This window comes from Xenopus laevis, chromosome 3L (genome assembly GCF_017654675.1).
Source record: "Xenopus laevis strain J_2021 chromosome 3L, Xenopus_laevis_v10.1, whole genome shotgun sequence".
Classification (NCBI taxonomy): Eukaryota; Metazoa; Chordata; class Amphibia; order Anura; family Pipidae; genus Xenopus; species Xenopus laevis.
In genome coordinates this window covers 27,858,905-27,876,773 of record NC_054375.1, presented here as the reverse complement: position 1 = coordinate 27,876,773, position 17,869 = coordinate 27,858,905, and the positions used below count along the sequence as shown (strand labels likewise).

Genomic DNA, 17,869 nt, shown 5'->3' with positions numbered 1-17,869 from the left:
AAGTGCTACGGTCAGCCATCTACATCCAGGGTTGCAAAATTGAGTAGCAGATTTTTTTCAGCAGGCAGTCTCTAGACCCAGGCATATGCAATTCCTCCTCTGCCACTCATTCCCAGAACCATCAGAAAAATGCAAAGAGAGCAGACAACTCTCATACTAATAGCGCCAAGGTGGCCTCGGAGATCTTGGTTCACCGATCTTCTCAACAACTCAGTGGCGCAACCATGGACATTGCCTCCACTTCCAGATCTTCTCACTCAAGGGCCCATTCAACATCCAAATCCATCGTCTCAACTTGACAGCGTGGCTCTTGAGACCGAAATTTTAACACAGAAGGGATTTTCCAAGGCCGTGGCTCTCACTATGTGCGCAGCACCCCCCTTTCATTCAGGGGGTGGCTAACGTAGCTCCTCCCTTAAGGGCACCAGTCCCTCTATGGGACCTCACGTGCTACAACGTCCTCCTTTTGAACCACTCGGGTCCCGTACCTCTTTAATGGCTCACCTGGAAGACTACCTTTCTCCAGGCAATTGCTTCAGCAAGACGTGTGTCGGAACTCATTGCACTTTCATGCAAAGCACCTTTTCTCGTTTTCCATCACGACAGGGCAGTTCTTCGCACGATTCCATCCATTCTATCCAAAGGTTGTCTCTGAATTCCATCTAAACTAAGAGAGAGTCATTCCGACATTCTGTCCCTCTCCGGCCAATCAGAAGGAAGCAGCTCTACACACTCTGGACCCCGTCAGGGCCCTTAAGTTTTACCTACACAAGGTTAAAGACATCTGCAAGACAGACGCACTACTGGTTCTTCCCTCAGGACCACACCAGGGTGCCTCCGCTTCCAAGCCAACCATTTCCTGTTGGATCAAGCAGTCTATTCAAAAAGCATACACTGCACAAGGCCAGACTCCGCCAGACAGAATAACTGCTCACTCCACCAGAGGTATGAATACATCCTGGGCATTCTGACACCAGGCATCAGCTGAACAGCTGTGCAAGGCTGCGACCTGGACTTCGGTTCACTCTTTTTCCAAATTTTACCATTTTCATACCTTTGCGGCTTTTGACACTCGATTTGGCAGAAAGGTGCTTCAGGCTGAGGTGGTTACCTAATTCAGGCCTCTATCTCCCACCCGGGTCAGGGGACAGGTTTGGTACGTCCCCACTGTCCCTGTGTCCCTCAAGCAGACTTGGAGAAAAGGAGATTTTGTGTACTCACCGTTAAATCTCTTTCTCTTCAGTCGCTTGGGGGACACAGGGCTTCCCTCCCTGGTTGAGGCCTTCACTTCTATCAGACATGATACTGTAGTTCTGAAGTTATTGTTACTCCGTTAATCTAGTTATATTATTCCTGTTGACTTTGATACAAACTGACCTAAACTCCACCTGCTGTGGGTATAGCCAGTGTAGGAGGAGTCAGTTTTTTCTTAAGGTTGTGTCCCCCAAGCGACTGAAGAGAAAAAGATTTAACAGTGAGTACACAAAATCTCCTTTTCTTTGACACCCCTCCTGGATAATTCAGTAGCTTGAACTTTTTGTATGCTGCTACCTGTGCTCTACCCAGGCAGAGAAACCAGTTTAAGTGAGTGGAGAAACCAATAAAACTACCATTTTGTTTTCCTGATCACTTAATGGGCTACAGCACACATGGGGGGGATTCTTTAAATTCATCCTACGTTTTTCTTTCATTCATTCTCTTTTCTTTTCTTCTCTCATTTATTTATTTTGTCCTCCTGGTAAGTTAGATTTCTTGTAGAAAATGTTGGCATTAACAGATTTATATGTCTTTGTTTTAGGTAGCCAATTTGGCATGTTCAATATCAAACAATGAAGAAGGTGTAAAACTTGTTCGTATATCTGCTGGACACCTTGAATCCCTTTGCCCACAGGTATTTTAATTATGAACATTAATTTTGCATTTCTTGCATGATGGAAGTATCATTACGTCAGCATGCAACTGAAGCCAGACCTAATGGGGGTCCATAGCACAGTCAACATGGGTTGTGTAGGACTGGGGCACCAAGGACCCACCAGAAAACTTCATATCAAGAGCCCACCAACTAGAGCAATTAACATTTAGTTCTTACAGGACAAACACTGGTATTGTCAAAGATGTATTATTCAAATGTAACCGATGAATGTAGGCAAAAGGAAATGTTTTTCAAAACAATTCGCCAACTAAATGTGAGTTCACCAAGGTCCATGGGAAACAATTGATAGTAACAATGATATAGAGGTATTACAGCAATCGATGTGACCGCTTCAATAATACACACTCGGGAGTATTTCTATGTGGGTAGCTGTGTTCTCCTGTGTTTTCTGTATGTTGCTTTACTTCTAGTACAAGCTGCGTAAGAGCACAGAGCAGTACAATGGATACAGACACAGTGTGTAGGCTGAACATTTATAACCCTAATCTCTTGGTCTTCCATGTCAACTGTGCACCCCCCTGCCAACTTGATAAAATAAGCCTCCTTGAATTCTTCTGCTTATCAGCGGCAATACATTTTTTGGCTTCTGTCTTTCCTCATCAGAGTTCTAAATTAAATTTCATATCTCTCCCACTGCTTGGGAGTAAATGGAAACAGGTCTTGGAAAAGGTCATGATGAGAGAATGCTCTATGCTCCAGAAAGGGCAAAGGCCCACCAGGAAAAATCCTGGTACAGGAACTGTTATGCAGAAAGCTCCGAATTATGTAAAGGCCATCTTGCATAGACTCCATGTTAACCAAATAGTCCAATTTTTTTTTTCACTGTAATAATAAAACAGTACCTTGTACTTGATCCAAACTAAGATATAATTAATCCTTATTGGAAGCAAAATCAGCCTATTGGGTTTATTTAATGTTTACACAATTTTATAGTAGAGTAGTCTGTATGAAGATCAAATTATGGAAAGATCCGTTATCCGGAAAACCCAAGGTCCCTGGATATTAGGTCCCATACTGTAAGTCAGGAGGCTAGTCCAACACTAGGTTGAAAAAAGACAATATCTGGTCAATATTGGTAGAGCACTGTGATACTATTTATATTGATTAGGAGCAAAACTACAAACACAGGCTTGAAGTTTTATACGTTTATTTTTTTTAGGATTGCTGTGCTAAGATGTATGTTACTCTGAAATTCTTTTAAGGCAGCTGAGGGCTGCTTACCTAAGCATTGACCTATGGTTGCCTATAAAGTAAATATGGCTCTGACTGTACTACACAGTATTAGGACATCAACCTTGTTTTGACCAATAGGATTGTTACCCATAGATGATATTTAGTAAACTGAATTTAACATAATTTCCATTTGTTTTTACAAGTAATAGCAGTAAGTGCAGACAAGATACAAACAAAAAGTAGCTGATGATCTATAGAATTAAATATACTTTTAAAGATATGGTAAATATACTTTTGACCTATTCTCCCCCCCTTTTTTTTTCTCTCACCTTGCAAAAAGGTTATAAATGCAGCTTTGGCCTTGGCAGCCAAGCCTCATAGTAAAATGGCACAGGAAACAATGGATATTTTCAAAGAGCAATGGGAAAGACAAGTGCGAGTCCTCACAGATGCTGTTGATGATATAACATCAATTGATGACTTCTTGGCTGTTTCAGGCAAGCTTCTTTTACTTTGCACATTTGAGTGGAGCAAATAAAGAAACTACACCTTTTAAATGTTTTACACAAATTCAGATTCTCTGGTTGTATATTCTGATGATTATATATGATTCATGTGCTTGCTTGGACAAACATGATGATTCTGAGGGATCCTGAATGTGGTATTTCAGACCTGTCTCATTGAATAGTTCTTCACTTTATTTGAAACTGACATTCTTTTATGTCAACATAATTGTTTTTTTTTTTTATTTTTTTTTTTTTTTATTTATATTTTGGTAGTTTCCATTTTAATCTGTAGTGATTCATTTTAGGAAGTAAATACAATGCATGTATGTAAATATGCATAAAATAAATTCAGTAAAAGGGGCTATATATACATAAACTTAGATATGACCATGTCCTTCACAAGCACTTTTTATAATGCAAGTTTTGTCATGGGAAAACTTTTTCTTTTTTTCCCGCTCTCAAAATGCATCACTTAATAGTGCTGCTCCAGCAGAATTCTGCACTAAAATCCATTTCTCAAAAGAGCAAACAGATTTTTTTTTATATTTAATTTTGAAATCTGACATGGTGCTAGACATATTGTCATTTTCCCAGCTGCCCCCAGTCATGTGACTTGTGCTCTGATAAACTTCAGTCACTCTTTACTGCTGTACTTCAAGTTTGGAGTGATTTCACCCCTCTCCCTTTCCCCCCAGCAGCCTAACAACAGAACTATGGGAAGGTAACCAGATAGCTCCCTAACACAAGATAACGGCTGCCTGGTAGATAAAAGAACAGCACTCAATAGTAAAATTCCAAGTCCCACTGCGACACATTCAGTTACATTGAGTAGGAGAAACAACAGCCTGATAAAAAGCAGTTCCATCCAAAAGTGCTGGCTCTTTCTGAAAGCACATGACCAGGCAAAATGACCTGAGATGGCTGCCTACACACCACACCAATATTACAACTAAAAATAAATATACTTGCTGGTTCAGGAATGAACTTTAATGTTGTAGAGTGAGTTATTTGCAGTGTAAACAATGTAATTTAGAAATAAAAAGTATATCATAAAAATCATGACATAATCCCTTCAAAGTTTGGGTCACAAAGCAAGCAGATTAGTGTTGGAGAAGAAACAGTGTGGGACACTTACTTAAAATGACCTGTTTGCATCATTGTTAAATCTGGAATAATACTGGGTTTTAAATGTAATTACACAGATGGTCAAAATAGCGTATGAGTCCTATTAAATCAATTAATCAGATGCTGGGGGGTTCATTAATCATGTGCTGGGGGGTCCATTAATCCATTAATGATGTGCTGTGGGGTGCTGTGTTATCCACAGGGGATGATGAGGCCTATGGATTTAAGGGTATGTCTTAATATGACAAACTTTTTTCACATACTGTATAAGTGAGCACCAACCATTTTGTTATTTGGTGTGCTACCACAATTAATGTGGGCATGGTCTTGTGGTAACATGGGTGTGGTTTTTTAAAGTGGGTGTTGTTTAAAGACAGGGAGTGGTCAGCACTGGCTTCCATTATCGGCCCTCGTTACCACAGAAGTTGGACAGCACTGCTCTATACCTTGGCTCCAATTTGCCTATCCCAATATCTAGTCAGGAGCAAGACCTTGCCTAAACATATGGTGGTTTTAGATCACTCTCGTGGGACAGAATCCCTATGCTTTCATTTCTTTTTTTTTTCTTTTTTAATTCGGTTAAACTAATCTGCTCCCTGGTGTAAAAAGATCCTGCCATGAACTGACTGATGCAGGTGTGAGATACTGCATTGTGCAGCCCCATGATTGCAAGATTTATAGAATAAAATGAGCTTCATTAAATCCTGTGTTCCTGTTCGTTGCTTGCTCATACATATCAGGGAACACAACCCGGAACTAATATAAGCCCTGTTAATACATTTTCTTTTCCTATTCGGTCACACACACACACTTATAAGGTTGTTACCTTTCAAAAATGTTGCCCACCCTGTAAATGTTTTTGCTCCAGAAAAAAAATGTAGCGGGTATAGAAAAGTAATGTTAATATCTTTTTCTTACAGAAAATCATATTTTGGAGGATGTAAATAAATGTGTCATAGCTCTTCAGGAGAGAGATGTTGATGGTTTGGATCGTACAGCTGGAGCTATTCGTGGACGTGCTGCAAGAGTCATACATGTTGTCACCTCTGAAATGGATAATTATGAACCTGGCGTTTACACAGAAAAGGTTTTAGAAGCTACCAAGTTGCTGTCAAATACAGGTATAAGGAGGGTTTAAAGAGATGCTTTGTATACTTTTTTTCCCCCCCTTAATCCATTTCTTCCTTTACAGTTTCTCTAATGTAAGCGCTTCAGAGCATTTCACTGGTTCTCAAAAAGTAAAAAGCAAAAAGCTGCTACAGCTGGGTTGAAATAAGTGGTCACAGTAAGAATTGCAGCTGCACAATCTCTTAAGAGAAGTAAAACATAACTAACGAAGTAGGCTAGAAATGTTGTACATTGTGTTTTGGGCTTCTATACTGGCCCAAGGCAACCACAGCCCTTTAGCAGGTAAGATCTGCTCCTCCAAAGATGCCCCAGTAGCTCCCAATCTTCTTCTCTGCTGGTTCACTGCTCATGCTCTGTGCTGCTGTCACTTACTGAGCTTAGGGACCGACTCAAAATATACAGTACACTTACAATATAAATGTCACATTATAAGTCTGATAGTACTTAATACAGATAATTACTAAATGACAGCACAGAAACCAGTGCAACTAGCATCAGCCCAACCTCATTTTCTTTGTAACGACCACTAAGCTTAGCTTCTCAACAGCTGCTCAAAACCCACTGAGCATGTGAGTGTCGCAGACACTTTCCAAGATGGTGATCCCTGTAACAAGTTTGAAGTCCTTGATCATTGCTGCTATTGAAAAGTTGAAATTTTAGGCTGATGTGATAAGTTCAGTATATAAAATAGGGCATTTTAGCCTTTTTCATTTTTAGGGTTTAGTTCTCCTTTAAAGGAACAGTAACATTAAAAATTCAATTATTTTAGACTTTTTTCAATTTCCGCCATTGCTACTCAGCAGCTTGTTTATATGAACTATAGTAGTGTTTCTGAAGCAAACACACCAGCTTTACTAGTGCATGGTAACACTACATGATATTTTCATGACTTTAGAACACTTTTTATTTTTTGGTGTTATGGTTTCTTTGTGTCCTCCTGCACGTAACAACTGCTGCATATTTTCAATTCTCGCTAGCACTCAACAGTAGAATGGGGCAAAAGATGTGTGGTACAACTAGCTGCTGAGTCTACCTGACTAGATAAGGCAGTAGCTGCCTGAAAGGACTTGCAGTGCTGGCTGTTTCCACAAGCACTGGATATTGCATAATGGCTACCCACACACCTTTAGGCACACAGTCACACATTGAAAATAACACCATTTAAAATCATGACTATCTTTAAAGAGCAGAGGTAAATGAAAATGTTGTGGGAAGTCCACTTATATGAGACTTTCTTTATTTGCACTGATTAGATGTTTTTAAAATAGCACAATTGTTTCAGAATTAACTGGAGTCCTCCACCCAAATTTTTTTTTAAATTTTTAATTCTAATCCAATATACGTTAAAAAAATGGAGTGGTTGGAAGTCATTTGTGACTGCTATTATATTCTTGCACTCCTAGCTCTGACTCCCACAGCAATGTTGCAAGCCAGCCGATTAAAGGCTAAACTCCATAGGAGTGTAAGGATGGTGTGGGATCGACAAGTTGGATGTAGTTGCATAGGTCAAAATATAATGGGACTGATAGAAAAATCTGATATGTAAACTACATTCGCCACCCGACACAACACAGCTGTTGGATGGGAATACTGCATGCTGCGTTTCATCCGACAAGATAAAAACGGTTTGTGTCGGAAAGACTAATTTTCCTCATACATTTCTGTTGAATGAAAACGCATGAACAAACTACACCATTCGACTTTATATTACAGCTGTGGGGAGGATCAGATTTTGTAGCACCTTACAAAGTCTTGTTCTGTTGCGTGGTGTTGCATGGCAAGATCAAATAAAATCTGATCTAAATCTCTTTTGGAGTTTATCCCTAAGACTAGAGGCAGTGGTGTAACTTCAGAGATAGACCTCATGGGAAAAAAAAGTGTTCATAGCAATTACATTTACAAACCCCTTTAATGCTATTGGAATTGAAATGTATATTGATAATGAGTTGGAAGTTTGTTTTTGTTTTTCTTTCATTGTGCAAAAAATTGCTTTTTGTGGAAGACCTTTATTTTCAGATAAACCTTTAATGTGCAAAGCAGAATATTCACACTAAATCCATTTACAATAGAATACAAAAACACTCCTATTTATTATATTCTCTTAATTTGATAATAGCTGACAATGTGGCCCAAATAGCTATTACATTAACTGCTTGTTTCAAATACTTCAAAGACTTTAATACACTGAAATTTTAAAATTTGCGTTAAAATGATGAAAGGTGATTTATTTATTTTGTTAACTTGAGCTAAATCTATATTTGTAACTATTTCTAGTTATGCCACGTTTCACGGAACAAGTTGAAGCTGCAGTTGAGGCCCTTAGTGGAGACACAAATCAGACCATGGATGAAAACGAATTTATTGATGCTTCTCGACTTGTTTATGATGGTGTACGGGACATCCGAAAGGCTGTGCTGATGATCAGAGTATGTAATATTTATTGGATTTTAATTAGCTGTTTTGTGAGTGAATGCTCATAGACCAGATAAATAAGAGGATTACTGCTTGGAAATTGGTATTCTCTTGGAGGCAGACTTGTCAACTTGAATTTTTGACTTATTTGAAAAGTCTGTGCACCTTTTTATAAAAAAGTAAAAACCTGATTGCTAAAAGAACTGGAAAAAACCCTCAAACTTAGCGAACACACTTTCTGTGCTGCCTTTTGGGAAGTCTTAAAGTTCCAAATATATACTTTTGGGAGCTTCGTGTATGGCCAGGTTTATTATTCCTTTAACTCCAAAACCGTCTCAACTCTAGATTAGAAACTAAACTGACCATGGACTTTTAAGAAGCATACTCTAGACATAGGGTCCCCAACGTTTTTTTTTTACAGGTGAACCACATATTAATGTAAAAAGAGTTGGGGAGCAATACAAGCATGAAGTTCCTTGGGGTGCCAAATAAGGGCTGTGATTTGCTATTTGGTTGCCCCTATGTGGACTGGCAGCCTACAAGAGGCTCTACTTGGCACTATACTTAGTTTTTATGCAATTAAAACTTGCTTTCAAACTTGGAATTCAAAAATAATCACCTGCTTTGAGGACCCTGAGAGCAACATCCAAGGGGTTAGAGAGCAACATGTTGCTCACGAGCTACTGGTTGGGGATCACTGCGCTTGACCAATGGAAGGTAGACTTGCTGCAGCTAATTGGAAATCTTTGGTGCAATTTGCTGCATTATGGGATAATGCAAAGAAATCTGCAACACTAATATAAGCCTACCTAGCTCTGATCGTTTAGGCAGTTGTCCAGTTTGTAAAATATCTATTACAAAGAAACAAAAAGACATTCCGTGGGAAATATGTGACTAGAAATGTCAGACATGAGTGGGAAATTGTTTTCTGCACTGCAAATATCAAACTCCGGTAATTTAATTTTTAAGAAGTATCAGATCCCAAAAACAAGTCTCCATCAGAAACATGCACATCCTTAGGATCAACAGAAATGCATAAACAAGCTTTCGTTTTGCAAACAAAATCATTTTGTAAACTTTTCTTAACAGACTCCTGAAGAACTAGATGATTCTGATTTTGAAACTGAAGACTTTGACGTGAGAAGCCGAACAAGTGTCCAGACAGAGGATGACCAGCTTATTGCTGGACAGAGTGCAAGAGTAAGTATCCTTTCTAACTAAATAGTACAAAAAAGAAAGTATTCTAAAAAGTCCATATAAAATTTTAGTTTTTTTGTAACTGTATATATCTTATGATAGATTAACGTAACATTTTATTTACAGACTATATGACTTGCGAATATGGACAAAGTAGGCAGTTCTATTCTAGGCTTAAAATGTAATGCTCTTCTGGCCACCTACTCCTAGTTTAGGACCTTGAGGATATCCGTTGCCGCTGAATCTCTCCCTCTCCCCCATGTCACTTCATGCCAATGTGCTCACCCAGTCCTGTGCACGTGGGCACACTCGAGGACTGGTTGCCTTGCAAACTCTTTTAACTTGGCCTGGCTCTGCTTTAGAGCAGGCTATATGATAAACAAACACGTTTGGTACGAGAGCATGTATAACATGATTAGTTAATCCATTCATTGTACAGTACCTTCAGATGGACCTGTTTGTGTATGTAAGATATGTAAAACATATCTGCACTCTCTCATGCATATTAATACTCTTCTCAAAGGGGTGGTTCAGGTATATTTTAGTATCAATTGGTTTTCATTATTTTTTATAGTTTTTTAAATATTTTCTTCTGACATTTTACAATTTTCAAATTGGCGTCGCTGACCCCTTCTAAAAAGCATTGGCTCTCTAAGGCTACAAATGTATTGTTATAGCTAATTTTTATTACTCATCTTTCTACTGAGGCCCACTTCTATCAGAGACAGGCCAAGCAAGCTGGGCGCCCTAGGTGACCCAGCCAGCCAGCTTGCCCCAACTTCCCCCGTCACATGCGAACTGAAGTCACAACACACTTAATGCACATGCGCGTGAAATGTATGCGAGGCGACGTTGCGTGCGTTCTCCAGTGCAAGTTTTCTGGTGAGCAGGTGAGTCTGGTCTAGGAGTAGGCAGAAGAGGCAGCCCCCCAATTGTTGCGCTCTAGGCAGCTGCCTCTTCTGCCTACCCCTAGTTCCGGCCCTGACTCCTATTCATGTTCCAGTCTCTTATTCAAATCAATGCATGGTTGCTAGGGTAATTGGACCCTAGCTACCTGATTGCTTAAAATGCAAATTGAAGAGTTGCTGGATAAAAAGCTAAATAACTCAAACCTTAAATCATGAAAAATGAAAACAATTTGCAAATTGTCTTAGAATATCACTCACTACATCATAAAAGTTATCTCAAAGGTGAACCACCCCTTTAAGCACTGGGGCCAAACAGAGTATGACGTGCAACCTACACCCTGTTTTTTCAGTTTATCAACAGAACCCTAAAATCTTTTTCAATTATGATGGCCTCCAACACACTACAATTGGGTGTATAATGTTAGTACATGTTGACAAATGCAAGGTTATGCACTGGTAAATATACAAGCATTGAACCTCATTGTCCAATTTGCTGTCCAGGTCTTTAATGTAGTGAAATCTATCTGCATGACATGTACAGATTTGCACAGTTTAGCATCAGCTAAAAGAGAGCATACTTACAATGACAACCTCAAGATTTTAAGCTTTTTGCATGCTTTTTTATGGCCTTTTTGTACTTAAAGGAGAAGTAAAGTGCTTTTATGCTTGGGAGTGCCAATAGTTAGGCACCCTCAAGTAGGATTGCCACCTGTCTGATTTTGACACAGACAGAGAGTGATATTCAGAGACCATTTGCAATTGGATTTCCAGTTATTTAGCTTTTTATTCGGCAGCTCTCCAGTTTGCAATTTCTGCAATGTGGTCGCTAGGGTCTAATTTACCCTAGCAACCATGCATTGATTTGAATAAGAGACTGCAATATGAATAGGAGAGGGCCTGAATAGAAAGACGAGTAATACAAAGTAGCAATAACAATGCATTTGTAGCCTTACAGAATACTTGTTTTTAAATGGAGTCAATGACCCCATTTGAAAGCCTGAAAGAGTCTGAAAGAGTCTGAATGAGAAGGCAAATAATTTGAAAACTATATAAAGAAAAAATAATGAAGACCAATTGAAAAGTTGCTTAGAATTGGCCATTCTATAACCTACTCAAGTTAACCACCCCTTTAAGGAATGGAGGGAAATTAAAACTGTTCACAGGTATTACTATGAATTATGATTAGGGATGCACTGAATCCAGGATTCGGTTCGGGATTTTTCTGCAGGATTCGGACGAATTCTTCTTCCCTGCCGAACCGAATCCTAGTTTGCATATGCAAATTAGGGGCAGGGAGGGAAATCGTGTGACTTTTTATCACAAAACAAGGAAGTAAAAAATATTTCTCTCCTTCCCATCCCTAATTTGCATATGCAAATTCAGGTTCGGTATTCGGCCGAATCTTTTGCAAAGGATTTCGGGAGTTTGGCCGAATCCAAAATAGTGTATTCAATGCATCCCTAATTGTGATCATACACACATTTTGGCTGGCTAGAAACATGTTTCATTCTTTCCCATCTCCTTTTAGGCAATCATGGCTCGGCTTCCTCAGGAACAAAAGGCAAAAATTGCAGAACAAGTGGCTAGTTTCCAGGAAGAAAAGAGTAAACTGGATGCTGAGGTGTCGAAATGGGATGACAGTGGAAACGATATCATTGTTTTGGCTAAACAGATGTGTATGATAATGATGGAAATGACTGACTTTACTAGGTGAGTAAAGCCGTAAGAAGTACAAAATGATGGAATGATAGAACACTTTTTCCCAGTGGAATAATTTCTCATCAGAAGTCTCTTCCAGGTCTTGTGTGTTTGAATTTCTGAACCTCTAAAGCTAATTATATTTGCATATCTTCTCTTTCTATCAAAGTTTTTGATCCAAACCATAACTGGTGAACTAATTCATCCTATATCATTGCTTTAAAAACAAGAAACTGTGGCATAAATTGTATTTATGCTCTGGCAATATATTGTTTTTCACAGAGGGAAGGGGCCACTGAAAAACACCTCAGATGTAATTAGTGCCGCTAAGAAAATCGCAGAGGCAGGATCACGAATGGATAAGTTAGGACGTACGATTGCAGATTACGTAAGTAGAGTGTTTTCAAGTCCTTTATCTTGAGCAGTGCTGTTTAACTGCTGTGGTTCTGTGAGCGGGAATTTTTGTAGCTTATGTGGTGGAAGCTGATAATGGAAACTACATAAAACTACATGTTCTCACAAGAACTTTTAAGACCACATTAATAGTGGTAGCACACCAAAAAACCAAATGGTTTGTGCTCACTGCCACAATACACATTCAATTTGTTAGAGGGCAATAAATGACTTAAAGGGGAACTAAAGTCTAAAATAGAATAATGATAGGAATGCTGTAGTTTGTATACTAAACATAAACATGAACTTACTGCACCAAAAGCCTAATTAAACAAATGATTTATGCTTTCAAATTTGGCCGCAGGGGGATCACCATCTTATAACTATGTTAAATATCTTTGTAAGACCAAGACCACACACATGCTCAGTGTGGTCTGGGCATTTGTTCGGAAGCTAAGCTTAGGGATCATCATAAATTATCGAAACCGCACAAGTCAAATAATATCTGCCATAGAAGCCAATACAGCAAGACTGATTAATAATCATAATATACAGACTGCATTGGGTCTGTGGATACAAACCTCTACACCGTCGCCGGCTGCTTTACAGGGAAACAAGCAAAGCTGCTTGAGTTCTGGGAAGTAAGGTTTGAAAGTATGATCATTTCCCTGCAGCAGTGCTGGAATTGGGGAGGGATGCCATCCCTTCACTTCCCCTCATTGGGGATGCAAGAGTTTTGAATTCGGGAACTTTCTTTTGCTCCTCTCCACTTCTGCATGCAAATAAAATGCAGATGTAAAATATATTAAATTTAAATATATTGAGGATAAAGGGAGAGAAAAGATTGGTGGAAGAGAAGTAGAAAAGATAGAGAAATGTTAGACAAAGAAGGTGGAGGCATCAGAGAGGATTATAGAGAAAAGGAGAGAAGAAAATAGGGGAGACAAAAAGAGAAAATGAAGGTATTAAACAGCAGCAGATTAAGGAATAGTGAGAGAATGATATATATGAAATAATCTTGGGTAATATAGAATATGATGGGGTTGTGCTATGTTATGACACACAATACATAGGCGAGGTGCTGTGTTTGCAGAAGCTGAATTGGCAGCCAAGAAAAGTCATATGCACAATTTTCATTTTGAGGTCCCTATAGGTCACATTCGTAAATCTATGCATACTGGACATCAAACTGTGTATTAGATGGAAATACCAAAAAGAAAATAGCCAAATCGCGTTGCTTTAAAGTGGGTGAAACCAGAAAGCATAGGTGTGCGAGGTTTTTTATAACAATCGGTGTGGCTTATGGTTGTGGGGGGGGGGGGGCTTTTTTAGCACAACATGCTACGCTCACTACACAGAGCATCCCTCCACTTTTTTCACTCCAATTCAAGCACTGCCCTGCAGAGAAGTTAGGGACCGTTTGAAGTTTCTTATGTGCAGGGGCGAATTTTACTGCATACAGTTTATTATAAAAACCGTACACATTTTTTAATGAAAGTATATTGAAGATTTCTTTTTTTATTAAAGAAAGTAAAAATGGGATTTTGTTTACCTTTATATCCCCTTTAAAGGGGTTGTTCACCTTTGAGTTTTAATATGATGTAGAGAGGGATATTCTGAGACAAACTGCAATTGGTTTTGATTTTTTGTTATTTGTGTTTTTTGTTATTTACCGTTTTATTCAGCAGCTCTCCAGTTTGCAATTTCAGCCATCTGGATGCTAGGGTCCCAAATACCTTAGCGACCATATATTGATTTGAATAAGAGTCCGGAATATGAATAGGAGAGGGCCTGAATAGAAAGACCAGTAATAAAAAGTAGCATTACAGAGCATTTGTTTTTAGATGGGTCAGTGACCCCCATTTGAAAGATTGAGAGTCAGATGGAGGCAAATAATTTAAAAACTATTACAAATAGTTAATGAAGACCAATTGAAAAGTTGCTTGAAATTGACCATTCTGTTACACACTAAGTTACCTTAAAGGTAAACCACTCCTTTAAGAGCTGTTAAATGTGGTAACGTGGGGCTTATGTCCTATACCAATTGAACCCTACCAGACAAAAACAACAACCCTATTATTCAGAATAGCTTTATTTTTTTCCTCTGACTTTATCTAATATATTCTTTCAGTGCCCTGATTCTACCTGCAAGCAAGATCTTTTGGCATATCTTCAGAGAATTGCCTTGTACTGCCATCAGTTAAATATATGTAGTAAAGTAAAGGCAGAAGTGCAGCATCTTGGCGGCGAGCTTGTTGTTTCTGGGGTAAGTACACTGTGTCTTAGCATTCATTCATACAAATGTAAAAATTGCTTTAAAAAGAATTGTTTGTGGGATGATTTCGCAATCATCATTGTGTGGTTTCAAATATAATATGGCTGTAAATGATGGCAATTTGGAAGAAAAATATGCATAGAAAACTAAACATTTAAAATGTTTGTAAAATATCATTTGATGATTCTGACGTTTATTAAAGATTACAAATGTATTCATCAACTTTATTTGCCAATGAGATCAGAAAGTTCTTAGGGAAAGTTTGTACTGATTGGTATTTTTGTTTCTCTATGATGCATAGGGTTGCCACCTGGCCGGTATTTTACAGGCCTGGCTGGAAAAATTATGGTTGATCCTAATGTTATTAATAGAAAAAACAGATAAATATATAGGAAGGCAGGTTTTTTTTTCCAGAAAAGGTGGCAACCCTAGTGATGCAGAACAATCCAATGCAAGCCCTAATGCATTGTAAAGATACTGAAATATTTCTATAGTAAGGATTTTACTTTTGCCCAACTGATCTGTGGCCAGTAGGTTAGAGCCAGGTACTGAATTTTTCCTTCGGCAACATTCTGGGTAGCAGGTCTGGACTGAGATTTAAAATAGGCCCTGGCATTTCAGGTACACAGAGGCCCTAACAGGCCACACAGCAGACCAAACAGTCCCCACCAGCCCAATATATAGTGACCGTCTATGGCAATTTACAGCAGCATCTTTTGCCAGAACCCACAGATATATATAGCTATAGCTATAGTAAATATAACTGATGTGACCAGACCAAATTTTCTTTAAACATAGTACAAGTATGGGACTTGTTATCCAGAATCCTCAGGACCTGGGGTTTTCTGGATAACAGATCTTTCCATAATTTGGATCTTCATAGCTAAACACTACTAGAAAATCATGTAAGCATTAAATAAACCCAATAGGCTGGTTTTGCTTCCAATAAGGATTAATTATATCTTAGTTGGGATCAAGTACAATGTACTGTTTTAATTTTACATTGCCTTTCTGTAATTCAGAGCATTCTGGATAATGGATCCCATACCTGTACTAAAGGGAGGGCAGTGCTTGGTCTCCTTTATTAGAAATTCATTCTGTGCACAAACATTTTTTAACAGGTTGTTAGTTACAAGTCTATAATAATACATTTCTCCAAACCAAGACCCTATGGTTAGGATTGCTGACACAGTGGGGCTCATTTATAAAGACTGCTAATTTGCACATAGGAGGTAACCCATAGTCTATGATTAAGTGTTCTAGTGACACGAAACGCATCAGGCGAAAGATTATATAAAGTATTCATTTTTTTATCTACAAACTTTGGTCTGATCAATACGTGAGTTACCAGTGTGCCCTATACCAACATTTACGCTTTGTATACAGTAACCCATAGTAACCAGTCACGGAGTTCCCAGTTGCAGGCTGAACAATTAAAGCAAAAATTTAATTGGTTGTCATGGGTTACTGCCCTGGTGCAAATCCATTAAATTAGGATCCATCAAAAAATGCATGCAAGAAAAAAAAACAAACCTTAAATGGTTATTTCTGTTATTAATATTTGTCAACCAGGCCTGAGTTCAATCTCTATTGTCTTTAGCAAATCTTTACATGTTCAGTATACCAGGTAGTTGTCCGAAACAGCTGTAACCCCTTGTCTGGCGACTTGTTGACTGCAGTATCTTACATACGGCTCATGGATAGTTATAAGGATTATAATTGTGTCAATACATATATTAACTTGATTACATTTATCAAATTTCTTAGGTTGACAGCGCCATGTCCCTGATACAAGCTGCGAAAAATCTGATGAATGCCGTTGTTCAGACCGTTAAGGCTTCCTATGTAGCGTCTACAAAATACCAGAAGTCACAAGGAATGGCATCTCTGAATCTGCCTGCAGTGTCGTGGAAAATGAAGGCTCCGGAAAAGAAACCACTAGTAAAGAGAGAGAAGCAGGATGAGACGCAAACCAACAAGATAAAGCGGGCTTCTCAGAAGAAACATGTCAACCCAGTGCAGGCTCTGAGTGAATTTAAAGCAATGGAAAGCATTTAAATCCATTTATAGATTCAGTTGTTAGACTTTTCATACAGTTTAGAATATACTAACAACTTTTTGTGGCACACTTTTTTATAGTAGAATGGTTGGAAAAGCTTTTTTTTAGACTGTACAGATAATACTTTCTGTTTTTTTGATATTACAACCACTTTGAGGGTATAAATTAATGGCAAGCGATGCTGAATGAAGTCACAAGTTATACAGAAACCTTGTGGATAAAGGCATTCTACATAATAGTTCACTGTGGTCCCGTTAATCCAGGGACCAGACTATTAAAGTGGCAATAAACACTAATTTTCAACATGAGTTCAGTGAATAGCTTGTGCTGAAAATACTTATTGATTTAGCCAAGAAATAGCGATGGTTTTTGCTATTTCTGGCACTAAGAAAGAAAATTAAACCAGTTCTACTGGTTTCTGGTGAGTGAAAGAGACACTAATTACCAGTGTTCCGAGAAGCCCTCTGATAATAAGCTGTATCTAAAGGAAAGGAGGGAGCTTGAAACAAACTGCCGTGTTTTATGGAGAGGAAGTTCAATAGAAATATACAATTTCCAAAAATATTAAAAGAGGCAGAATGCATTTTCAGCACAAGTTCTGTTGTATTCCTTTTTAGCCAAGGTGTATACTGCTGCTTTTAAGTCTATTTGTGGACAATGTGGCTTTTTTTTGTATTTAGCTTAAATTTAGAATTGTTATTAATTGGCTAAATGACTATTCTCCTTTTCATTTGCAGTTTTATTAACATTAAACACTATATTGTTTGAAAACTAGCTATTGACTGCTTAAAGTAATCTGCAACATAAAAAACTAACTTTTTTTTTTTTTTGTTTTTTTTGCTTGATTAGCAATTTTCTTGTTTTCTAAATTACTATGAAGTATTCACTTTGCGTAAAACTCCTGCCTTCAAGTACTAATGGAAAGGCTTCATGGGTTTTTTTTATGCATTTCTTAATAAACTTTTGTTATGTTGCTAGAATAAAGATGGGCAGACCACTTTAGAAATCCTGATGATGTTGGGTAAACTGTTTTGTCACTTAAAAAGTTGTAGTTACCAAGTG

The 17,869-nt window shown here is 38.3% G+C and overlaps 1 protein-coding gene across 1 annotated transcript in view; it reads left to right on the top strand.

Annotated features, from left to right (window-relative positions):
- ctnna1.L (catenin alpha 1 L homeolog) overlaps positions 1–17,581 on the top strand; it is a 43,593-nt gene extending 26,012 nt beyond the window's left edge. The window contains exons 10-18 of the mRNA XM_018252005.2: positions 1,799–1,891; positions 3,447–3,603; positions 5,658–5,858; positions 8,140–8,291; positions 9,367–9,477; positions 11,911–12,092; positions 12,363–12,468; positions 14,605–14,739; positions 16,516–17,581. Of these exons, the coding sequence (XP_018107494.1) occupies positions 1,799–1,891; positions 3,447–3,603; positions 5,658–5,858; positions 8,140–8,291; positions 9,367–9,477; positions 11,911–12,092; positions 12,363–12,468; positions 14,605–14,739; positions 16,516–16,806 (1,428 nt within the window). The 3' untranslated portion in view covers positions 16,807–17,581. The remainder of the gene's footprint in view (positions 1–1,798; positions 1,892–3,446; positions 3,604–5,657; positions 5,859–8,139; positions 8,292–9,366; positions 9,478–11,910; positions 12,093–12,362; positions 12,469–14,604; positions 14,740–16,515) is intronic.
- Positions 17,582–17,869: the final 288 nt, after the last annotated feature.